Raw genomic sequence first — 25,529 nt, 5'->3', positions numbered from 1 at the left:
CTAATCTGATAGCCCCGGCCACAGTGGGCAGCTTGGAGTGATGATGGGGAAGGTGGGGGGAGGGACTTGGTAGCGCTATGGATACCCCTGGGGAAGAAGAAAAGAACAGAGGTACAGTAAAAGGAGGGAGGGCGGCAGGGAACAAAATTGCTTCCAGTGGTTCGTGGTTTTGCAAGTTCATTCCCCTTCTGTCGGGGGAGGGGGGATTAGCTGCCCTTTTTTCAGAGGGTATCTGAGGTCACAACAGGTTTACTCTAAGTTAGGTTACCTATTTCCTCTCTCAATCTCTCTCACGTTACTACCCTCCAGCCCCACTTGTGTAGGCACCTCAGCTGTTGGGGCTCACACAGGATCCCGGGACCCACACAGTATCATACACCACAAAGCCTGGGGCACAGGGGTCAGGACGGGGACAGGGGCAACACTGGCCTTTACCTCCAGGACACGCTTCTGGAGGTAGCGTTGATGCTCACTGCTTGTTGGGCCTGTTCTCTTGTGCTCCTGAATGCTTTGCATTTCTTTTCTGATCATCTCTTCCTTGTGCTAAGCTGCCTTGGCCTCTGGACTCTTTCCATGGACCTAACACAGGTCCTCAGCGGCCTGTGGATGGGCTGGGCCTCACTGGAGGAGAGGAGCCAAGAGGAGCCAGTCTGCTGTGGCTGGCCCTCCATCCCCGCTCAGGACTGCCGTGTCATTCTTAGTCAGCAAAGGGGTGGGGACCAGGAGTTAGTCCTCCTGGCAGCTGGGAAAGGCCAGCCCAGCTTCCCAGGAACCACAGACCACACAGCGGGGGCCCCACAGGTCAGCTGGGCCAGCGAGCAGCTGCCTGGAACATGGCCACAACTAAGACCCACTTCCCCTCGTCACTCCCACCGCCAGCAAGGTGAGTCTGGACCGATAGGGCAGGAGAGACAAACACAGGTGGACTGAGTCAAAAAACCAGCCAGATCTTTGCCTCAGCGTGCCATCTCCCCCTCTAGAAGAAGGCTTTTCCATCCTGATGACATAGCATCAGCAGGACCTGAATCCCATGGGATCCTTTTATGGGCTGAGGCTCCTGCTCTCCATCTCTGTCTGCCAAGTAGAACCCAGCGTCTGCCCTGCCCCACCCCTTTAAATTTTTCACTTATTCTAGGTAGTATATGAGTTCACTACTCTGCTGTACCCACTGGAGGACAGACACTATCTCTTGTCCCACAGCTCCCATCCCGCAGTGTACTTAGTACAGAGTACACAGTAGGTGTCTAAATGATGCCTGGTGAATGGCATCATGGGAGTGTGTGATGGATGGACAGTCCCACACAGGTGTGAGCTGGATAGGCTCGCAGGGAGGTCCACCTGCTGCCCTCGTAGGCCAGGGTGCTCTCTGAACACCAGGTGTCCAAGAAGGAGAGAGAGAAAGGTTTCTAGAAGCCATACCAGTCGCTCCAGCGCCCTCTCCATTCGATCTTGCCCCAGGGGTTCCACAGGCGGATAAGATACTCCCAGCTCCTCCTGTACTCAATCTGCAAAGAACAGAAAAGGAAAACTGTCAGTGTTTCCCAGCAAAAGTTGGCAGAAGGGATATGAATGCAGCTGCTTTTCACCTCCAAGGACTAATTTAACTTCTGACCTCATTTGGCTGCAGCCAGAAGAAAAAACGGAAAGGAAAAAAAAAAAAAAAATCAATGCTTCTGCCCGTGTGGAGTTGGAATGAGATCGAGAAGAAAATGGTCCTATTTTTTTTCTGCGCAGCACCTTGAAGGCAGGTGCGGCTTCCTCATTCCGTAAGACTGCATCCTAAAGCCTGTGCCAGCTGAGACTGCATGGCTGATAAACACTGAGGATGGTGCTGCCACGGCTGCAGAGGGGAGATCTTTATGGGTCCCCAGCCTCCTCCACATCTTGTTGCAGCCAGCATCTCTATTCCACAGAAATAGCTGCTTCCTGGCTGGCAGCCCCTTGGGAGCTGTGCTGGGGTCTCCATAGCACTGTCCTGAGCAAGGCCAATAGAGGAGGCTGATCTGAGCAGGAAGAGGACTGCCTGGGAACTGAGCCCTCGCCCAGCCTGCAGCTGGGGCGGGGGGCAGGGGGGATGCTGTACCTGGCTCTGGCAGCCTGTCTCTGTAGGGGCATCTCCTGAGTGCTCTGAAATTTCCTTCCTTCCTGGGGGGTGGGGGGGTGGAGGTGGAAGGGGTCACATCATTATCCCTCCCAGATAAGGAGGCCAGCAAACCACTAAGGCCAGAGGGCAGGACTGTCTGTTGCAAGTTAAAACAATCACAACCCTTTGAACTTAACTTCCTGGATCCAGTAGGCCTCTGCCTGGGGAGAGGAATTAAAGCATGATGGAATTGCAGCCGTGATATTGATCGGTGTTAATGTTGTCGGAAGAGACAGAGGGGTGAAGAAGGGGAGGATTTGTTCACCAATTCCAGGTCAGAGGAGAAAGTTCTGAGTGGAATATTTCCACGTGGAAAAGAAACGTGTGTGAAGGCAGGCCCAGAGCCAGGCCTGACTGAGCGTGTGATGTGTGCTATAGCCTTCAATCCTCCCAGGTAGATGTTCATGTAACCCCTGTCTTGCAGAGGTGGAGAATGAGCATGGGAGAAGCTAAGCAACTTTCCTAAGGCCACAGAGTGAGTGGCAGAGGAGGAATTCCGATCCTCACCACGGTCAGTCTCCAAAGCCCAGGCTCTTAATTTTGGAATTGGGAGTGGATAAAGGATACAGCTGCTCCATGGCCCAGCTCATTCTTGGATGTGGCTGAGACTTTGACCTTGCATGGAAACCCTGGGCGAGCATGTGATTACCAAAAGGGTGGTGCCATGAAGGAGCAAGAGGCTTCCCTGGAGGCTCAGATGGTAAAGAATTTGCCTGTAAGGCAGGAAGCCCGAGTTCAATCCCTGAGTGGGGAAGACCCCCTGGAGAAGAGTATGGCAACCCATTCCAGAATTTTTGCCTGGAGAATTCCATGGACAGAGGAGCCTGGTGGGCTACAGTCTACAGGGCTGCGAAGAGTCGGACACGACTGAGCAACTAACACACATACAGGAGACAGCAATGGGGTCAGAGAAGGGCACATGAACCTAGCTTGCGTACAGTTCTTTTCTGTCTACTCCTGTCTGGCTGACACTGCAGTGGAAGGTACTCTGACTTTTAATGCCACATGAGATGGGGGTTCCCCTTCTATGCCCCATCCCCTGGGACCCCAGGCTTTGTACATGGTGTATTACTAACCGCCAGCATATGATGGAGCCCATGGAACAGGGATGTGAGAAACAATCTTCTGGTGGTCCAAAAAGCTTAATAAGCCACCCTTAGTGCCTAAGGGACAGTCAGGGGCTCAGGCAGGCACGGGAGAAGAGCAGCCAGTGACTGGAAGGGGCTGAGGCAGCGCTAAATGATGCGTGCAGAGAAACACACATCCCCTTGCCCCGGGGAGTCACCGACCCAGGTAGGTGTGTAGTAAAAAATGCCAATTTCATTTATCTTCCTGTCTGTGTCCCGCCCAGAGGGAGGATGAGCAGATTAAAAAGCATGCTGCATTTATGGGCTGGTTTAATCTTAGCACTTATGGTCAGAGTTATAAGCCCCTCTTTCTGAAGGAAGAATCTTTAATCAAGTTCTTGGGTCCTTGTCTGACTGTGTTACTTCTTTCTGACAGGGCTCTGTTATCACATGAGCCTTGGCCAAGGGGCTCAGGAGTCACCTTCAAGGCCAAGGTCACAGCTGCATCTGACAATGGGTGAGCTTTCTTGCATCACTTTCCTGGCTACTGACTGTACCCTGACCCTGGTCAGATCTCTCAGAAAGTGGGCACAGGGAAGAGGTGATCCAGGTCATCTTTCCTAGGATAATAATTCCTTGAAAGTATCCTCTTGAATGTGAGTTCAAGGTGGTTAATAGTGACTCCTAGAGAAAATTGTTTCATGGCTAACAGTAGATTAAAACCAAGCTGCACTTACGTTGTTAATACAGGCCTTCTCAGAGACTTTAAGTGCTAACATCCAAATACTGCTTTCACAGAGCATCTCACCAGGTTGGGATTGATGAGAGCACACATTGGGAAGTGTCAGTAGCCACAGAATGGCAGGAATGGCGGGAATGGACCGTGCAGGACACACGGTTTTCATCACCTACTGTCACAGGAGAATGTCCTGTTCAGACTGCTTAATGCATTGTAAGAACAACTCAAAGCATGTGCTGTGGGGGGAAAACATCAGGGCCATGAGCAGCATCACCAGGAACCCAGTTCAGTTCAGTCGCTCAGTCGTGTCCGACTCTTTGTGACCCCATGAATCACAGCACGCCAGGCCTCCCTGTCCATCACCAACTCCCGGAGTTCACTCAGACTCACGTCCATCGAGTCAGTGATGCCATCCAGCCATCTCATCCTCTGTCGTCCCCTTCTCCTCCTGCCCCCAATCCCTCCCAGCATCAGAGTCTTTTCCAATGAGTCAACTCTTTGCATGAGGTGGCCAAAGTACTGGAGTTTCAGCTTTAGCATCATTCCTTCCAAAGAACACCCAGGACTAATCTCCTTTAGGATGGGCTGGTTGGATCTCCTTGCAGTCCAAGGGACTCTCAAGAGTCTTCTCCAGCACCACAGTTTAAAAGCATCAATTCTTCGGCGCTCAGCTTTCTTCACAGTCCAACTCTCACATGACCACTGGAAAAACCATAGCCTTGACTAGATGGACCTTTGTTGGCAAAGTAATGTCTCTGCTTTTCAATATGCTATCTAGGTTGGTCATAACTTTCCTTCCAAGGAGTAAACGTCTTTTAATTTCATGGCTGCAGTCACCATCTGCAGTGATTTTGGAACCCAAAAAAATAAAGTCTGACACTGTTTCCACTGTTTCCCCATTTATTTCCCATGAAGTGATGGGACCAGATGCCATGATCTTCATTTTCTGAATGTTGAGCTTTAAGCCAACTTTTTCACTCTCCTCTTTCACTTTCATTAAGAGGCTCTTTAGTTCCTCTTCACTTTCTGGCATAAGGGTGGTGTCATCTGCATATCTGAGGTTATTGATATTTCTCCCGGCAATCTTGATTCCAGCTTGTGCTTCCTCCAGCCCAGCGTTTCTCATGATGTACTCTGCATAGAAGTTAAATAAGCAGGGTGACAATATACAGCCTTGACGTACTCCTTTTCCTACTTGGAACCAGTCTGTTGTTCCATGTTCAGTTCTAACTGTTGCTTCCTGACCTGCATACAGGTTTCTCAAGAGGCAGGTCAGGTGGTCTGGTATTCCCATCTCTTGTAGAATTTTCCACAGTTTATTGTGATCCACACAGTCAAAGGCTTTGGCATAGTCAATAAAGCAGAAATAGATGTTTTTCTGGAACTCTCTTGCTTTTTCCATGATCCAGCAGATGTTGGCAATTTGATCTCTGGTTCCTCTGCCTTTTCTAAAACCAGCTTGAACATCTGGAAGTTCACGGTTCACATATTGCTGAAGTCTGGCTTGGAGAATTTTGAGCGTTACTTTACTAGCGTGTGAGATGAGTGCAATTGTGCAGTAGTTTGAGCATTCTTTGGCATTGCCTTTCTTTGGGATTGGAATGAAAACTGGCCTTTTCCAGTCCTGTGGTCACTGCTGAGTTTTCCAAATTTGCTGGCATATTGAGTGAAGCACTTTCACAGCATCATCTTTCAGGATTTGAAATAGCTCAACTGGAATTCCATTACCTCCACTAGCTTTGTTCATAGTGATGCTTCCTAAGGCCCACTTGACTTCACATTTCAGGAGCCCAAACCCTGGCTAAACCCACACTTGGATTCCCCAGTTTGCCTCCCTGAATTTGCCCTAGAAGTTTACTTGGCTACTCTGTCACTGCCATCCCCAGGCCCAGCCTTGGCAGGACCTACATTCCACAGCCATCCAGACCTCTCAATACACAAAGTGCCTTCTCCCCTGTGTTCAGAGAAGAATCAGAGGTCATTTCAATGTATGAAAAGGGCCTTGTCAGGAATGGCCGGCACATCACACAGGTGCCACGGCTCTTTCCTTCCAGGCCCAGCAGAGATGTCACTCATTGATCACAGCTCTCTTTTCCAAGTCTGGAAGCAGAGCCAAAGTCTTGTTGACACAGTTATCTAGGCAGCAGTGCCGGGATCAAGGCTGGCACATGAGAAAGCCAATTTTCTCTCCCTAGCCCAGAATTGTCCACATCTGGGGTGGGGAGCTTTGGGGAAGCGGAGCATCCATCCATGGTCAGATGTGATGACAGTACTGTCTGTCTCCACTGAGAATTCAGAGAAGGGCATGGCCAGTTCCAGATGAAGTGCATTGGAGCCGTTGAGACTGGGCTCTTCTGTGGCCTGGGTTTGTCAGGGCCTCTTTCTTGCTTCTGAGAAATATTTGAGCTCCTCACATTCGTTCTATGATGGAGGATCTGTGATGTCATTTTCACAGGCCAAGGACAAAAGCATTGATTCACTCAGGCAAGTGCCCACATCCACTGATCCAAGAGCATCTATTAGGTGCCTACTCTCCTCCAGGTGCTGTGCAGAGGAAGCATTCTGGTACTGATTTCCTTAGGGAGGTAGGCAGGCGGGCAGGAGACAGAAGATATTGCCTCTGTTTTGCAGATTGGAACATTCACCCAAACACAAAACAGTAGAGCAACTGGCCTTTGGTCAATGGACAAGAGAGACAGATTGGCACAGGGAAAGGAGATACGAGAAACAAGCCAGAAATAGAAGCTGAGGCTTTGAATTCCTTGCTCCATAAATACATGTGAAAAATGGACCCTGGGGTTTGTAACTCTGTCTCTAAGGGCCTAGAAAACATTATCAGACCTCAAGAGCTGTGAGAAATAGAGGGATCGGGGTTGGGGGGGGGGCATTTGTGGGAAATCATCACAAGGCCAGGAAGGATAGCATGTCTGCGTGGTAAGCATAGATGGGAACTGAGGAGACGTGGTGTCTGAGCCCAGCCACTGCAAGCAGCTATGTGACCCTGACCTTCCCCGTTCAGGCCTCGGGTTCTCATTTATGAATGGAGGAGGCTGGACTTAAGTCATGTTTTCCAGAATAAATGCTACTGCACACACTGGTGACATGCATTTTTGTCCAACCCAAGTCGGTTGTTGCCTTGGGGAGAAAGACTATCCCCCAAGAGCCACCCTCCCTTCTTTGGTGGGAATAAAGTTCTAGCTGGGCATATGGCGGCCCTACCAGATATGTTTTCCAGATACCCTTGGGCCTTGGGGTGGCCTGATTAGGTCCAGACTCATGGGATCTGAGAGGCCATGGTGTGTGCCTGTGCTGACATATGCCTTCCAGATGGGTGTGTAAGTGTCCCTAGCCTCTTTCTCCTCCCCAGGCTGGGAGATGAGGAGACGGGAGGCAGCTGCCCTGGACTCGCAGGTAGAAGCTCCATGTTATAGGTGGCAGAGCCACCTACCAGCTCTGGAATCGCCTGCTCACCTGAGATGTGAACTTGATCTTGTTTGAGCTCCTACATTTTGGAGAGTCTTTGTCATAGTTAAGTTGGTATGTAGCAAATAAAACCCTTTCGGGGCAAACTCTCCTCCAAAGTCAATTGGGTAGCTATTCTGCTTTCTTTTGGGGCTAATCCCCCAACCTGGCTAGACACTCAGCCTCTCTGAGGTCATTTAAGGAGAGTAAGATCTCTGGTTTGGCAGGGTTGTCCCTGAGGGATGGGGATACCAGACGCCAGAACGTTTGGACGAATAGAGGGAATGAGGTTGTCCGTGACAGCCTGGACAAAGCGCAGGCAAGAGTGATCAGTACCCATTTCAGCTTTGCTGGGCTCAACTTGGCATGTGATTCTGATTCCTGCTTAGGGGAGCAAGAACTCTGGGGCACCGTGTCCACAGGGAGCCTTACCTGCTCAGCGCCAGTCACCGTGTAGGCGTGCCGGCTCACCAGTCCATTTGCCATCGTCACGGACTCGCTTGTGGGCTTCAAAGGAGGGAAGCAGACCAAGCAGTAAACACTCATACATTCTTCAGAAAAAACCCAGAAAAGCACAATTCACTCAGCAGCTGAGCTGGGTCTAGATGATAAGCCTCCCACTGACTCACGCTGGAACGCCATGTGTTCCTGGATCTTTTTCCTAGAGAGGAGGAGTTTGAAGGCTGTAGGATGTCTGAGGCCCCAGCACTTCATACCTCAGGAGACCACTCTATGACAGACAAAATCCCACTGGGTCCTGAGGACCTGGGCTGCTTGCTTTTCTCTAATGGCTTGTTATCAACGAGACATACCCCAACACATATCTTCTGGGCATTTTGTGGGAGTCGGGGAGACCTGCCACCTCCAGGCCGTGAGGAATTGGGATTTAAAGTGCATTTTGGTTTCAGGTGGTGTTTCAGACCAGGGGTGTGTGACTCAAAGCCCATTTGGTTAAAGGGTGAAGGAAGGATCCGCAGGGATAGGGCATTGGCTGCCTTGGAACAGAATCAGATAATTTGGAGGGTCAGCCGAGCTTTTCAGAATGGGGCATGCTGCCTTTGGGGTGCTGCCTTTAGAGCCAGTGAGAATCAAAGGGCCTCCCCCGATCACTATGAACCCCACTGCTTCTGGTCACAGGAAGCAATGGGCAAAGGCTTCAGCATTAGACAACAGCATTTGAAGCCCTGCTCAGCCATTTACTGGCTGTGTGATGGTGGGCATTTCACCTGGCCTCTCTGAGCCCATTTCTTCTTCTGTAAGTGACTTCTGTGATCCCTGTTTCAGATGGAGGGCTGTTGTGAGAATTAAATGAGGCAGTGTCAATAAAGCACAGCATCAGTGCTCCGTGGTGGTCACTTGGCCATTCCCATTACTAACTGAATGGGCCAGTGGCTGAACACTCTGGGGTGAGGAAAGGCTGGAACCAGTGTAACAAGATCCCTGATCCACTCACCCCGGCCAGGGTGCTGCAGGTCATCAGAGAGCCTGCCTCCGCGGCTGTCTTCACCATCGTCATCAGGTCGGACGAGGATGAGTGCAGGCTGATGTTGGTGACCACCCCTCCCGTGAGGTCCACCAGGGCGTCAGGGAGGTAGCCATAGTGCAGGTTGGCATAGGACCCATGAAACCTGAGAAAGAGGAAGGCCGATCAACCCCAGTGGTGCCTCTGGTGCCTCCAGGAAGGGAGAAAGCACATTGGACCTCTGTGTATTTCCCAGGGGAAGGATTTACCAAACCACCCCTTGGCTGTGGCCATCCGCCCAACTTCTGTTCTCCTGGATAAAGATTCTAGCAATGTGCCACCCTTATCACTTCCTTCTCCTGGTCCCCTGGGCAGTCTCACAGGTGGCAGCATTATATAGAGGTTAGGAATGCAGGTGCTGGGGCCACAGGCCAAGGGTCAAACCCCAATTCCCCAGATATTTAACTACTTGACCTTAGATAAGTTACTTAACCTCCTAGGGCTGGGCTTCACATAGTGCCTGGCATGTGGAAAGCCTTTAATAAAGACTGGCTGTTAATACAATGAGGATCCACTGTTTCCTGTTTAACAACAGTGGTAAGTACTGGCTGTGTGCAGGGTACTTTGTATTCAAAGACAGGTGAGACCTCTGTCCTCCAAGAGACCACAGTCAACAACTCTGATGCCCTCTGTGACCATAAGCAGCCTTAGTCCTTACTCTTGTGTGAAGCTTGATGCAGAATTCCCCTTTCTATCCTCAGAACTAACCCTCCCCCACCCCAAGAATCATCAGGGAGGTGATGTCACTGAAGGTAACACAGGTGAGGACGAGGCCTCCATACACATCCCCAAAGCAAACCACCTAAACTTTCAGACCCGTGCTCCACAGTGCCTCTCCCACCCTCCCATGGGGTTTCTGCTTTGGGACCCACACCCTGAGAAAAGCCCAGCCTTATTGCCCCTATCTTGCCTTCCTCCCAATTTTCTCCCAACTGCGGCAGCCCCAATCACCTACTGGTGAGGCAGACAGTCTCAACTCAAGAGCCAATCTGCTTGGGCCAACTCCTGGCCTCCCCTGTCATGATGTCTCAGGCTCGGGCAGGAGGCTGAGCTTCTCAAGGCCCCCTCTGCTCATCCGGGGAATGGGCTGTTGCAGCGGTGCTGCCAGTAAAGCACACACAGCATGTGGAGAGGGTCTGGCTCACGGAGGTGTGCTTTGCATGGGCACAATCGGGACAGCAAGTCCCTGCTTCCCTGCTTCTACTGTCCCCCGTGAATAGCAGCACTTGCTACCGATATGCTCTCCCCTTCAAAGGACATGTCAGGTTGCTTGGCCTACCTCGGGTGTCTGTTAATTATGAAAGTGCATGGATCAACTTGGAACAGAGACGAAGTGACTGGGGGTTCTGGGAAAGTTTCTGAGAAGGAACACAACTCTGAACTAAGTTTTATCCAAGTAAGGCTATGGTTTTTCCAGTAGTCATGTCAGGATGTGACAGTTGGACCATAAAGAAGGCTGAGCACTGAAGAATTGATGCCTTCGAATTGTGGTATTGAAGATTCTTGAGAGTCCCTTGGGCTGCAAGGAGATCAAACCAGTCAATCCTAGAGGAAATCAACCTTGAATATTCATTGGAAGGACTGATATCGAAGCTCCAAAACTCTAACCACCTGAAGCAAAGAGCTGACTCATTGAGAAAGACCCTGATGCTGGGAAAGATTGAGAGTAAGAGAAGGTGCGGCAGAGGATGAGATGGTTGGATGACATCACTGACTCAATGGACATGAGTTTGAGCAAGCTCCAGGAGTTGGTGATGGACAGGGAAGCCTGCGTGCTGCAGTCCAAGGGGTCACAAAGAATCAGACATGACTGAGCAACTGAACAACAAGGACAGTGGGACAGACACTCTGGGGAGGAAGAACAAATCAGGGAGGCTCTGGAGCTGGAAGAGCATGGTGGAGCGGGGCCAATGATGGACTGACTGGTGCTCCTGGGAGAGGCAAGATTGATAGATCACGGGGAAAGCCTACAGCAGGGGCCAGATGGATGAGGTCATATTCGATTTGAGAACTCAAATTCCTGTCAATGGGGTGACCTGGGAAGATTACTGTGGGGTCCTAAAATACAGGCAGGGCAAACCCACAGCAACATGGAGGTGAGCCAGGCTGGGTGGGAGATCCTGCCTCCCATAGTCAAAGCTGTCTGATGGGCATGTTCCCCACCACTGCCTGGTCACTTGGGCCCTGGCCAGGGATCTCAGCTTTCCTGTCCCTGACGGGCAAGCAGTGGCCAAGCCCCTCCCAGGGAAAGCCCTGGCCTTGGCTTGTTTTCTGGTGATGAAGGTCAGGCGTGGGTCCATTCTGCTGCTGCCTCTACTGGGGCCCATGGCCTCGGATAAGACCCCTCCCAGTCCTCAGCCCTTCACCTGGATCTGCTCCGGGGCCCCTCAGACACCCCTCTCTCAGCATACTTCCAACTCTGCTGTTCTCTTCCCCTGAGACCCCCAAAATTCACATAAACCCACTCCAGCAAACACAGATCAAGCAGCCGCTCTCAGCAGGACACTGTCCCAGGTACAAACACCATGGATGCTGAGAAAGCCTTGTATTAATGAAAGCAAAGAACCCACAGAACCCAAGGGCCATTCTACAGGAAACAGATGACAGACGGATCTCAACTTGTTATTAAACTGGTTCTAAATCTTATCTCCCTCTCTCTGACCAGGGTTATGTTCGGTATTAGACTCTTATCTCTGTAATGTTTGCTGAGTCAACTGCAAAGCTTCCCTTTGGTCACGATTGTGCCCAGGTGGGTCTCAGTATATCTGACTCACTTGATTTTCCACATGTTTTCAGGCTCTGGGTCATAGATTAAGAGGGTGCTGAGGGTGCCGGAAGGTCACCAAGACCAGTGAACCAGTAAAGTTGCTCAGTTGTGTCTGACTCTTAGCAATCCCATAGACTGTAACCTACCAGTCTCCTCCATCCACGGAATTTTCCAGGCAAGAGTACTGGAGTGGGTTGCCCTTTTCTTCTCCAGGGGATCTTCCTGACCCAGGGATCAAACCCAGGTCTCCTGCATTGCAGGCAGATAGTTTACCGTCTGAGCTACCGGGGAAGCCCAAGACCAGGGTTTTAGAATCTATTCCAGAGCCCACCAGCATGACCCACCTCCCTTGCTGCCACACCCCCTTCTGGCTTCAAATAGAACCTCACCAGAGCCACACCAGAAAGGCCCTGCTGGCTCTGTCCAGTCACTCCAGGGCCACAACCTCAGTGTCTACAGGCCTTGTCTTGTTATCTGGGCTTCATTCTCAAATGCTAACATCCAGCTCTTCCTGACACTGGAAATGAGCAACAGCTTCAGTTAGGAACAAGGTGGCTCAAAAGAAACAATGTACAAAAACAGTACTTGCAATGCACCCTCCAGAAGGACAGGGACTGGTGGTGGTCTGTAGGGTTGTAACCATTTCTTAGGGCCCAAGACTGGACGGTCCCCGGTCTTCAGTCTTGCCAAATAATGTTGCCTGATCACACAACCAAAGACCTCAGTAGACTCAGGTTAATCCCTTGCACCTGCCACCACATCACTATTCAGAGTCTTGGCTTCCCCATCCATCATATGAAGCTTTGGTTAGGAAGATCTTTGGGGAACTTGATTCCAGAACACTCTCCACTACTCATTTTCTCCCGAAATGTGTGGTCCCCTGGCCTTCTGTCTCCTAGTATTGATTCCTAGCTGTGATGTGTCCCTCACCTGTGTGGCTCTTGATGCTAGCAACCTCTTACACACATGACTCTTGTATCTGATGTCAGCAACCTACCCTCAGCAGCCATCACAGAGACATCAAACGAAAGGGGAAGGGTCCACGGCCAGCAGCCTCCTCTCGCTACGTCTCCCTGATGCCTGTGTTTCCTGTCCCAGCAGTGGCTGAGTGTTTAGACAAAGAGCTCTCTCTCTGCTTTTCAGACACGCGCCCACAGATCCTGCATGTGTTTCAGGGACATGGCAGCTCTTCTCAGCCTCCTCGGCTGACAGGAAATAGAAGGGGAGGGAAAGACAGAGAGCGCTGCGTTTGCCACCCCTGTCACCAAGCCTGTCACCTGGACCCAGGAATTCTGAGAGAGCCTTGTTCTCACCCCTCAGCTTCAGCCTCATTTTAGGAAAACGTCTCTCTACCTGACAATGATAGGAGAGAGGGAAGAATTCAGATGTCAAATCAGATCCAGGAAGGATGCTGAAAGGCTGTAATTCTGAGTTGCAGGGATCCCAAAAAGGATGCTAGGCAGCCTACCAGATTCTGTCCCCCACTCTCCTGTTTTGTGACCTCTGGGGAAAAAAGCCAGGCAAATATATATATTTTTCCCCTCCACATCTGACTCACTTGACCAATTCATTTCCAGACTCCCCAGCTGCTACAGTGTTTCAAAGTCTGGAATCCACGTGTTCACTCAGTATTGTCTACACCCTGGGAGGGAAAGAGGACCATCTCCACTCAGACATGTGGGTTCTCCATACTTCTTCTGCAATTCTTGTGGGCCAGACACTGAAGCAAAAAGAAGCAAAAGACAAATCCTTTTCTTCTAGGACTGGCAGTATAAGGGATGATGGACAGGCATGTGCCTGGGGAGGACAGATCTGATCCCAGCTTGGCCTCCAACACTGTGTGACCCTGGGCAAGTCATTTCATCCCCCACCAGCCTCGGTTTCCTCATCTTTCAGAGAAGGTAGGCTTTGATGCTGACAGAGGCTCCCTCTAGCTCTGATGTGCTCTATTTGATTTCCTCCACATTCTACAATCCCCTTCTTTGGATGGAGGGAAAAGCTTTTAAATAGCTTTGGAGTTGGCAACATTTTCTCCTGCTCTAGATTTCTTCAGGGGGTTCAATGTGGATTCTGAGTCCAGTTTCCCATTTCTTTTCAAGCTGAATGACAGCTTTAGGTCAGCTGTTAACAAAATGGGGTCAAAGTCATCACTTCATTCTTGAGCTCTCTAATTCTCCAAGTGAACCATCTTGCTCCCCCCCTTTCAATAAAGGAAAAAAAAAAAAAATGAAGCCCTGGAATGGTGAACGCTAAATCCACCCAAGAAAGATAATGGCAGTATTTGCATAAGAAGCTTAGAAGTGAATTAACCTCCCAAAACATATGGATTGTTTCAACTACCTTGGTTGTTTTCTGGGCTTCATTCTCAAATGTTAATGTCCAGCTCTTCCTGACACTGGAAATGAGTAACAGCTTTAGTTTTGAACAAGCTGACTCAAAAGAAACAATGTATAAAAAGAGTGCTAGCTATGTGCTCTTCAGCAGGACAGGGACTGGTGGTGGTCTATGGTGTGGTAACCATTCTTCAGAGCCCAAGACTGGCCGGGGTGGGGTCTTCAGTCTTGCCAAATAACCTGATCACACGACCAAAGACCTCAGTAGACTCAGGTTAATCCCTTACACCTGCCACCACATCACTGTTCAGAGTCTTGGCTTCTCCATTCATCATATGAAGCATTGGTTAGGAAGATCTTTGGGGAACTTGATTCCAGAACACTCTCCACGGCTCATTTTCTCCCGAAATGTGTGGTCCCCTGGCCTTCTGTCTCCTAGTATTCTTAGCTGTGATGTGTCCCTCACCTGTGTGGCTTTTGATGTGGCTCTTACACACATATGACTCCTGCATACCCAACCTGGGCCAGCCTGAGCATCTCTATCCCAGCATGCAGTGCAGTGCCTAGACTATGACTAAAGGCACAATAAACATCTGCCGAATAAAATCAACCCAAATTGTGCAAGTGAAGCACGTGACTTGAGTTTATAGGTACTTCAGCTTGTGAACACCAGAAAATAGTCCTTGACACAGGGTGTTTAGACCATATAATAATAAGCAGCTCCTGCCCTGCCCCCCACATATAAATCCAATCTCACGGTACCCACACCAGGCCCCAGACTGTCTGCTGGGGTTGCTGCTCATATCATTCCCATTGTTGGGGATGTCCATGCCCCCACATCCCCTCTCCTTCTGCTGAAATCTCACCCATCCTTTAAGGCCTCGCTCTCCACCACCTCCACTGTGCAGCGTCAGCTGACTCTCTGTGAGTCAGAAAGTCAGAACTGCTGTCTCTCTTCTCTGCCCTCTCAGCAGACTTTGACCATGATATTGTATTTTATTTGGGCCTGTACACCACCCCTAAAATAATACCACTGTCAGTCCCTATTTCTGTCCAGCTCTGCCCTGCCCATCCCGCGCTATGTGCCTCTGGGTCCCTCCCAATGCTTGTGTCTAACACACCCTTGCACACGTGGTTATTTATATAGGATGTCCCACCAGGTGGCAAAGGCTCTGAGGCTCCCAGGGGCATTGCTTGAATTGAGCAGTGTTGCCAAAGGTCTGAGTGACTTCACTTTCACTTTTCACTTTTCTGCATTGGAGAAGGAAATGGCAACCCACTCCAGTGTTCTTGCCTGGAGAATCCCAGGGACGGCGGAGCCTGGTGGGCTGCCATCTATGGGGTCGCACAGAGTCGGACACGACTGAAGCGACTTAGCAGCAGCAGCAGCAGCCAAAGGTCTCAGGACCGACTGGTAGGGAGCATCTGTCAGGGCTAGTGGCTGGGCAGGCAGGGCCAGTGTCCAGGCCCCAGGCATAGGGACAAGACCATCCTTACTTGGCGTAGGCCTTCTCCAGCAGGCACGGCCAAAACTCTCGCTTGTTGCGAGGTTTGACAAAGAGGTACTCGTTGTTCAGGACAGGTAGGCGATCGTCAATGACCACTTCCACCCACTGGCCACACCGCCAGAACTGGAGGAGAGAGAGCAAAATATATGCCTTAGTAGAGCTGGGGCAGGAGGAAGGTGCTGACCCCCAGCCCAGGCCAAAAGATTACCACCGTCGCCGTATGACCACTACCGTGCGACAAGTCTATGCAGATCAAAATCGCAGCCCAGGTTGCAGACAGGGGACGGGCCTGTCATCTCCACTGACAGGTGAGTCACAGGTCGAGTTAATCAAGGAAAACACAGTCGGGAGGAAGGCGTCTCGGGTCTAGCTGGACTTTGCTACTAATCCCTGCCTCACCTTGGCATGTCCTTTGTGAGCTCTGGACACACGCAAGATGCTCCAGGTACATCTTGTGTACAAAATGGGCACGGCGGGAGCAGATGCTGATAGCAGAGGAGAATGGGTGACTGGGAGTGTCCTGATGGGGAAGGACAGCCTTCAGGGAGCTGGAGGCTCGAGGGAAGACGGGCAGGATTCCTGCAGGTGGCAAGGAGGCGGGAAAGCATCCCAGATGGTAGCCACAGAGTGGGCAGGGCCCGGAGGCCAACAAACGTGAGGTTGCTGGGGAGGACTGAGCAGGTTGAGCCTCGCCCTGGCCCTCCTATCCTCACGTCCAGCTGGCCCTGCCATCAGATCAGCAGCAATGAAGCGGGCTGGCACTGCTGCCGCCAAGAGCACAAATGAACCAGATGTTCCTCTCCAAAACAGACTGGTTTAATCTTCAGCATTCAACTCTTAGTGGTTCACCCGGGGACACTGCCAAATGATGAAAATTCATAACAAAACCAGCTTTTTGGAGTTTGTTTGCTGGTCTCTGGATCAGCAACAGGGCTTCTGGTCTTAGGCCTGAGTCTTGACACAGGCAAGCCTCTGACAGCAGGGCTCAGAGTAAGGCCGGGTGGATGTGATCCATCACCTGCTCGTGGTGAGAGGGAGCCATCCTCGTGGCCATGTCCACAGCTGAATGTCCCAGGTGTTGGTCTGTTGCACCTGCATGAGGATGCATTATCGAAGCAGAGATGGAGACCAAGACAGATGTCAGGGGAGACAAAACAAAGAAGGTGTTCTTGTGGTCTTTAATGAACCAGTCCACTGGAGCTGGTGTTCTCACAGCTGTGGGTCTGCATCCTCACTGCAGTCAGACGCACAGGCGGGTGAAGTGGGGAGCCAACAGAGATGCTATTATAGTGAAATCACTGAACATGTCTGAAGCACGAAGGAAGATAACCCTGACTCTTGGATGGAGGGTACCAGAAGGACAGACCCATTTGAGTTTAATTGGATGGCAAAGTGTAGGAGCCAGTGTCCAGTCAGTGGAACCGTGCTCCAGGCCTAGTTTTGTCCTCAGCAATAGCTATTGGATAAGATACTTAATTCTCTGTGACTCAGTTTCCTCATCTGTCAAATGGTGTAAGAGTAAGAACTACCTCACACTGCGACTGGGATCGGATGAGACTATGAGAGTGGGATCACAGGAAAAAGAAAGGAAAAAAAAAAGAAGGAACTGTTTTTTCAATAGCCTTTTTGTTCAGCACCTAGGATAGTGCCCAGCACACAGTATGCCATCAAGACTGAGTGAGTCCTGGCTTGAATGAGCCCCTCTGGTTGGTTCCACCCTTACTCACACCTTCCCACGCCAGTAGAGCTGACCAGACTTGCTCTCCCTATACAAAGGGAACCTCAGGTAAGATCATTGTTCCCAGAAAGGATGCAAATGGCCTGATGAAAATGGGGTGGTCAAGAATGAGGTCAGCGATCTGTGTTTCCTAGTTCACTTCTCTGGATGAGGAGGGCTGGCCCCTAGATAATGTCTGTACCCTTTAACAAGCAGGCTGGGCCATCTGACCAGCACCCAAGTATCTGCAGGAAACCAGAAGGGTTTTGGGCAAAGCATCCAAGTTGCCCAGATACAGGGCTCTTTCCTGAGAACTATGCCCAAACTCAGAAAGAACAGATGTACAGAGGTCAGCACTGCAGCTATTTCTGGAGAATAGTGGGACTTTCTTCACCTTCCAGAAGGGCAGAGCATACCCTGCCTAGACCTCAATTTGTCCTAACCACCTGTCTCTCCACCACTTGTAGCTTTGAGGTGAGCCTGGACAATGCTAAACCCTGCCCCGTCCGGCTAACTTCTCAGTGTGATCCTTGGACCAGTAATATCAGCATCATCTGTTAGAAGACCTAGCATGCAAATAATTGGACTTCAGGAAGAGAAAACAGGATAAAGGAGGATGCCCAGAAAAGAAATGGAAGGAAACAGCTGAGCAGAAAGAGGAGGCAGGTCTTCAGAATGAAAGGGCTCATGAATTCCAGGCAAGATTATTCTTCAAAAGGACACAGACATAGAGAACAGACTTACGAACACAGCCGGGTGGGGGAGAAAGGAGAAGGTGGGATGTATGGAAAGAGTAACATGGAAACATAGACATCAAGTAGTAAGTAAGTAAGTGAAGTAGCTCAGTTGTGTCCGACTCTTTGCAACCCTGTGGACTGTAGCCTACCAGGCTCCTCTGTCCATGGGATTTTCCAGGCAATAGTACTGGAGTGGGTTGCCATTTCCTTCTCCAGCGGATCTTCCCGACCCAGGGATCGAACCCTGGTCTCCCACATTGTAGACAGACGCTTTACCGTCTGAGCCACCAGGGAAAATAGATAGCCAATGGGAATTTGCTGTATGACTCAGGGAAATTAAACCAGGGTTCTGTATAACAACCTAGAGGAGTGAGATGGGGAGGGAGGTGGGAGGGAGGTTCAAGCAGGAGGGGACATAGGTATACTTATGGCTGATTCATGTTGATGTTCAGCAGAAACCAACAGAATACTGTAAAGTAATTATCCTTCAATTAAAAATAAATTAAAATAAATAAATTAAAAATAAATACATTTAATTATAAAAAAGGCATACATCTGGACATATTCTAAAGAAATTTCTGAACCAAGGAGAGAGAGAGAGAGAGTGCCTATACAAATTTTCAATTTGAAAGGATGAATTGCATACAAGGTCAAGGAGATAGATTGGATATTTCTTCTGCAACATTGGAGAAGCTACAAGACAATGGGAAAATGTTTACAGATCTTTGAGAAAAAGGAATATAATCCAAAAATCCTAAACCCAACTGAAATACTGTTTTTAAGACAGAGCAAGTGAAAAACTACTCATGTAATCTGAGGAAACTATTCAAGGAATTACTTCTACCAAATGATAATGAAGTTAGAACAAAAATCTTAAGGGGAAATGAAGGCTGAAGGAAACAATGGTGAATAATGAGTTTTGAATATGCTGTGGACAAGAAACATACTTGTAACATCGTGAAAGTAAAATTGATAGTGAAAGGATGAGCAAAAATATAACAGGGAAATGAAAGTAAGGGGAATCTAGAATAGCAATGTGAAGATCAGGTGAGGAGGAAGTCAAGGTTAGAAGCTTCATACATAACAAAGAGGGATATTGTGTAAGTTTTATTCTAACAACTGAAGAGTAAAAACATAATTATTTGGGTACAAAAGAATACAGCAAGAAAACTATATAGTCAGAACATAAAAGGAACCCTCCAAACTATAACGTTGGGAAGGAACGAACTTTAATTCACTTCTTTTAGAATATGCCAAAACAAACAGATAAAAAATAAGCCAAGACAATAGAGATAATTGCAGATTAGATAATCTATAAATCAGAGAATTTGATTGCATATATTAAACTTACGAACATTCGATAATATATTAAAAAATATATAGCAAAGAGATTGATAAAGTAGACTTAACCACAAATTAGAGGAAATTAAGTAAATTTTCAGAGACTTATATAAGCAACTTTGGGGCAATGCATTTAGGACTATAGAAGAAATAGTTGATTCTTCCAGCAAAATATAAATTTCAAGAATTAACTTCAGAAGAAATAAGAGGCCCAAGCAGATCAATAGCTATTGAACACATTAGAAGAGTTAAAGAATTCATATTTTAAAAGGAGATAGGTCTAGACAATTTAACAATTGTCTATTTCACTTGCAAAGAACAGATAATGATTAACAACCATTATACAAATTATTTCAGATCAAAGTAAATCTCAGTGTGCTCATATTAAAAAGCTAGTATAACTCCAAAGAAAAACAACAAAAATCTGGAATCTAATTGCACATGTGATATGGATACAAAAATTCTAATAAATTTTTAGCAAATTGAATCCAACAGTGGATTAAAAGAATGGCATACCAAGAAAGTATGCCACTAAAATCAAGAGAAGGCAGAATTTTGCTCTTGTCACCTCATTCAAAATTACATCTTCTAATTAATACAGCAAAACAAAATAACTCTATAAATATTAAGAGACAAAATTATCTTTATCTGTGGATAATATTAGATAACTAAAAAATATCCAGACATTAATAAAGAAAAAATGAGAATAAGAGAATTTGATAAGGTGGCTAGATACAACTTAATATAAAAAAAGGACTAGCATTCTCTTTCCATCAACATATAGTTAGAAAAATATCTGAGAATACATTTATCAAGAAGGGTATGGAAGGAATATCAAAACATAACTATTACATTTTATTGAAGGACATAAACTAGTTCTGAATAAATGGAAAGATATACTGTGCTTTTGGAAAGGAATAATTACAATAATAAAAATGTGATTTTTCCAAATTAATACATAAATTTAATGCTGCTCTATTCTGCTTCATGGTGGCTTCTCTTTTTAATTAGATACAACGATTTAAAAATTCTCACAGAAGAATAAATGTGCAAGAATTGACAAGATAAAATATTTTTGAGGGAAAGATACTGAATAATGAAGGAGAACGTGTGCCACCAGCTGTTACAACTCACTCTGAAGCTGCTGTAATCAAAACAACAGGGTGTGGCACAGGACAGACAGACAGACAGACAAAACCTCAATGAGGTACGGGGTCTTTGATCAAGAATTGTTTTCTTTGGCTGATTGTTTCTGCCATACTTTTTATTGGGTTGCCCAAAATGTTCATTCAGATCTTTCCATAAGATGCTATGGAAAAACCCAAATGAACATTTTGGCCAACCCAATATTTACACGAAAACATGTTAACTCTTATCTTCCCTATGTGTTGTCAGATCCTGAGTTCAAATCCTTTTGAGGCACTAACACACATTAACTAACACTTATGTGTCTCTCCCACATCTCAGGCTGCTAGACCAAGAGAACATTCCAGACAGTTGCCTCCCTAGGCTCACAGAGAATCCCATTTAAGGAGCATCCCAGCAGCATACTTACCCGAAAATGGAAAATCCCCGCATCCTGGTATGAAAAGCTTTGGTCTATGAGGATCTTCTGCAGATACTGTGGACTCTGTGTCAAGGCCCCCAGTGCTGCCAGGAACCAGCAATCTCCTGGAGGGGAGGGGGACGTAAGTCGTGAGATGCTGTTTGGACAGCATCCACCCCATGCACTGCTCAGAGTTGGCGTACCTCCTTCCAAATAATGCTTTTTTTTTTTTTTTCCTGTCTGAGAGAGGAGAACTGGGGGAAAGATTCACTGGGGCCAGTTCCAAACAAGATAGAGGTGATGGTGGTAGTTATGGAGACAGCGGTGGGGGTAGGGCTGGAGTAGTGATAGGGTTGGTGGTGTTGGTGCTGCTCTGATGGTGATGGTAGTGCAGTCAGGAGAGCCCCAGCCAAGCTGATGGGCCAACTTGCCTTCTGATTCTCGTTTGGCCCAAGGTGCCCAGAACCAAAGTTACAGGAAATTTTGTTGCCAGCATCAGTGGAAATGGTGTGCTCTAATATTGGGGATAACAGATTTCTGTTTTTCTTTGCTAATATTTACTCAGTTCCTCCTGGTGTCGGGGCCTTTCCAGCCCATATCCAGGTTCTCCCCTCTTCCCCCTTGAGGGAACATAGCTTTGAGTTTCTCCTTGAAGGTCACTGTGAGCCCTTTTGAGTAAGCTCACCCTCTTCTCCTGAGTCTTCTCTCCATCTTCACACAATGGCTTGAATGCCCTTTCAAGTCAGGCATGCTGCTGGGTGCAGAAGCCACAAGGATGCCCTGGGAGAGGTCCCTTCTCCCGTCAGGAGGCTACTGGCTGGAGGGGACTTTCTCCAACACAGACAGCAAGCCAGGCAGGCTTCTATCAAATTCACCAGTTGAAGTCCAAGTGCCAGGGCATTAACTGGAAAGTGACATTCTAAGGACGTAGAGCCTGCTGTCAGAGGGGTTGTGTCTTATTCATTTATTTGGCTGCACTGGGTCTTAGTTCTGGCATGTGGGATGTAGTTCACTGACCAGAAATCGAACCTGGGCCCCCTGCACTGGAAACAAAGAGCCCTAGCCACTGAACCACCAGGGGAGTCCCAAGGGTTGTATCTTATTTTGCTATGTCTCTGGGCTCCATGTCCACGTGCCCACCCCAAGGAGTCTCGGCCCCCACTCCTAGGGTTCAGCTCAGGGGTCTTGCATGGCCACACCTGCTACCGCCCATGGGCCTCCCTTCTCCTGCCACACTCAGGTCTCAGCAACAACTCCACCCTGTGCCTGTCCAGTGGGTTGGAGGGAGTCACACAGCTCCAGATTCAAACTCAACTCTGTCATGTATTGCTTTTGTGACATGACAGACATTATTGTGTCCCTTGGACCCCTAGCTTCTGCATATATAAAATGAGGATGTTGCAGGGTTAATGAACTATTTCATGCAAAGTATCTAGCAAAGCCTTGCAGTTCAATAAACATTTACTTCCCTCTACTCAGTGCTCAGACTAAACTCTGTGTATATTTTCTCCTTTTCTTTGACAATTCCTCTCCCTAAAGGGCTCTGCACACCCACTGCTAAGCTGATTTGCAGGCTGAAGGTCTGAGCATGAATAATCCAACCACAGCAACACTGAGGGTGTCGGCCTCTATGGGTCTGGGTGGGGGCACTTCTCTCCACCCACCACTGCTCAGAGGTGGACTTTGGGCAGCCTGCTTCCATCCAGGGCCAAGAAGAAAGAGGTTGAGTTCTTACCTGCCTCTCCTTGTTGGATATCAAATCTGCTCGCACCTTCCAGGATGAAGAGAGGCTCTGATTTACCCTTCAATAAATCCTTAGAAAAGAGCAGGGGAAAGCCATGAGCATCTTTTATCCCTCTGTCTCCCAGTGTGGTACCCAAGACATCACTCTCCTCGTCTTTGAGGAGTAGAGGTTACTTTGTAAAGAGGTGTTTAGGATCTGAGTTAGGAAAGTTCCCCTCATTCTTCAGGTTTTATTGCTAACAGGGAGGCAGATGTCAGAGGGCCGTATGTGTAACTGCCCAGATAGGCAGTAAATGCATGGGCAGACTGCACGAGGAGGTAAGGACCAGGATCCTACATCAAATGATCAGCCATCCTGGTCCCAACAGCAGTGTTTCATTAAGAGTCTATAAATAGCCAAGAAAGAAAAGGATGCATTTACTAGAGGAAACTTTTACAAGCATAATCACACTTTCCTTGTGAAATGTCATCTCTCAGAAGTCAGTATAGGCATTCGGAGCTCCAGGTTCAAGTCCAGCCACATGCGGTACAGGATGCAGGCTGTGTATTACTCAGGTCTTTGCCCACTCCCTGGCTAACACCCAGACTGATTCTGGAAGACCCCAGGCAGCTTCTAGGTTTTCCTGCAACCAGGAGCCCACAGGATTTCCTCAGCATCCTCTCTGTGTCCTGGATCTCCATTGCATGGATTTGCATGATTTGGTATAATTGTTCCTGTGTCATTTCTTTTCACATTGACAAGAGAGTTCCCAGAGAAAGGGGCTGCAAAGTGGAAAAGGATTCATCTGCTCAACAGCCATGAACATGTGGAGTCCTGTATCTTAGTGAGACCTGTCAGCCCTTCATAAACTGCCCTCCAGTTTCCTGGTGGAGCCTCCAAGGGGCAAACAAAGGTGTGCGTGCCTGCAAACAACTCAGCCAGCCCACCGCACCAGGCCTCCTCCCACCATCTTCTCTGCATACAACTGGCCCTCTCTGATGACCACGAGGGGGGCCCTCAGGCCCAAGTCCTTGCAGTGGAGGCCCTGAGCTGACCCTCTGCCCTACCGTTGGCTGCAAAGAACTCGGGGTCTCTCTTAATACCAACAGGAAGGGCAGAGCTGTCACAGGGCCCAAGAGGGAGCAACTCTCCCAGTGTCAAACAGCTTGGGGTGCTTCAGTGGCTCTAGTTGTCCCCTCCCTTTCTACTGGAAGAGGGAACTCGAGATCTTAGTGGAGGCTGGCTGGAGATCCCTCCACTCAAGGGAGTTAAAGAAGGTGAAGGCGTTTGGGTTTTGGCTCAGGTTTCTTGACCACTGCATAAAGAACGCTGCAGCTTCTTCGTCATTTATTCCTGGTTTACCACCCTGATGGGCAGAGCAGGGGTGGGTGTGCTGAGGGTCAGAAGAGCAGAACCTGGTGTGGAATCCTGTCTGCATTGTTCCTGGGGTGACCTTGAGCAACTTTCTTTACTTTGCTGAGCCTTGGTTTCTTCATATGTAAGAAAATGGCATCAAATGAGAAAGTCATGATGTCCTGGCTGCTGTGACCAAACCCTCGTGGAGGATGAGATGCCTCATTCACAGTGATCTCCTGATGGACTTGCCAAACAGGAGTCTTCATTATTTTACAAATGAGGAAGGATGTGAAATAGTAGCATAGCGTCAGACAAGGGGCCTGTTCAATAAATATTGATTCCCTGCTTCTGTAATATTTGCAAAATTAAAAAGACCACACTCATGGATAAACCTAGTGTCTCCAATGCATTCATTATGAAACAAGAGAGAATAAAAACATGATTTACACAGTCGAATTATAAAATAAAAGAAAGAAAAAAGAGCCTCACAAATATAGGTGGGAGAAAATGATAAAGAGAACAATTGGTGAATTACAAAATAGAAACATAGCAAGATCAGCAAATACATTGTATTGGGGGAGAAGGTTTACTTAGACCCAATCTTTGGCTAATATGGTAGAGAATCTTATTTCAAATAAAATTAGAAATCTTGTTTTAACAATATAAAAACATGGTGTAAAATTCTATACTAATTGGTTTAAAACATACTGAAGATTGTTGGACAAAAATTAATATGGCCAAAAATGATCCAAGTTGGTAAATCACCTGAAAATCAATAACCTTGCTATAGTAGTTTTTAATGATTAAAGAATATCTCCCTAATATCTCTGTCAAGGCTTCTACACACAATTTTGTTGCTGAGTTCTCTCAGATTTTCAGGGAATAAACAATTTCTGTGTCGCTTGTAGTTTCAGCGTTAGGAAAAAAAAAAAAAAAGAATCCTGTCATTGTTTATTTTAAGAAGCCAGCACAGCCAGGATGCCCAACCTCACACACACACACCCCCCCACACACACACAGATTGATTTCACTTATGGAAAAATACTGAAATAAATCCCTGGCAAGGGAATCAACAATAAATTATACAGCTAACCCACTATCATCAAGTAGGGTTTGCCACAGAAATGTAGGATGCCAGGATGGATTCCTATCAGGATATCTGATGACATCAAATGACATTTACATAGGCCAAAAGAAAAATAATTGCTCTCTTTCCAGTAAATGTCATGAAGGCATTTCATAAATGCACAAATTTTTCTGATTTACCAGAATATTAAAATTAAAAAACTGAAATTTTTGCCAAGTAGGAACAGAAGGATACTTTAATGTTTTGAAGATTAAATGGCAATTATTTCAAACCAAAAATCAGTCATCAACATCAAGTTCATGGACAAACACCAGAAGTGTGTGCATCAAAGTTGGGCACAAAACTAGCATTTTTTGTCTGTTTTCCTGAGCTACCCGTTCCTTCCTCACCCTGGCTTAAGAAGGGTCCTGGGCAATCCCAAAAGAGCAAAGGTAGGAGGAGACAGAAATCATACCCAGAAGCATTTCAGTCTGCTGGGCCG

The 25,529-nt window shown here is 47.9% G+C and overlaps 1 protein-coding gene across 1 annotated transcript in view; it reads right to left on the bottom strand.

The window, feature by feature from the left end:
• Positions 1–25,529, bottom strand: part of CAPN13 (calpain 13) — a 108,301-nt gene that overhangs the window by 49,233 nt on the left and 33,539 nt on the right. Inside the window, exons 3-8 of the mRNA XM_070799829.1 lie at positions 22,618–22,696; positions 20,892–21,007; positions 15,531–15,664; positions 8,865–9,039; positions 7,844–7,918; positions 1,420–1,505 (exon numbers count right to left, since the gene is read on the bottom strand). Coding sequence (XP_070655930.1) covers positions 1,420–1,505; positions 7,844–7,918; positions 8,865–9,039; positions 15,531–15,664; positions 20,892–21,007; positions 22,618–22,696 — 665 coding nt within the window. The remainder of the gene's footprint in view (positions 1–1,419; positions 1,506–7,843; positions 7,919–8,864; positions 9,040–15,530; positions 15,665–20,891; positions 21,008–22,617; positions 22,697–25,529) is intronic.

The sequence above is a fragment of the Bos indicus genome, chromosome 11 (assembly GCF_029378745.1).
Source record: "Bos indicus isolate NIAB-ARS_2022 breed Sahiwal x Tharparkar chromosome 11, NIAB-ARS_B.indTharparkar_mat_pri_1.0, whole genome shotgun sequence".
Lineage (NCBI taxonomy): Eukaryota > Metazoa > Chordata > Mammalia > Artiodactyla > Bovidae > Bos > Bos indicus.
Note: the sequence above shows the minus strand (reverse complement) of the source record. Positions and strands in the feature narration are given on the sequence as shown.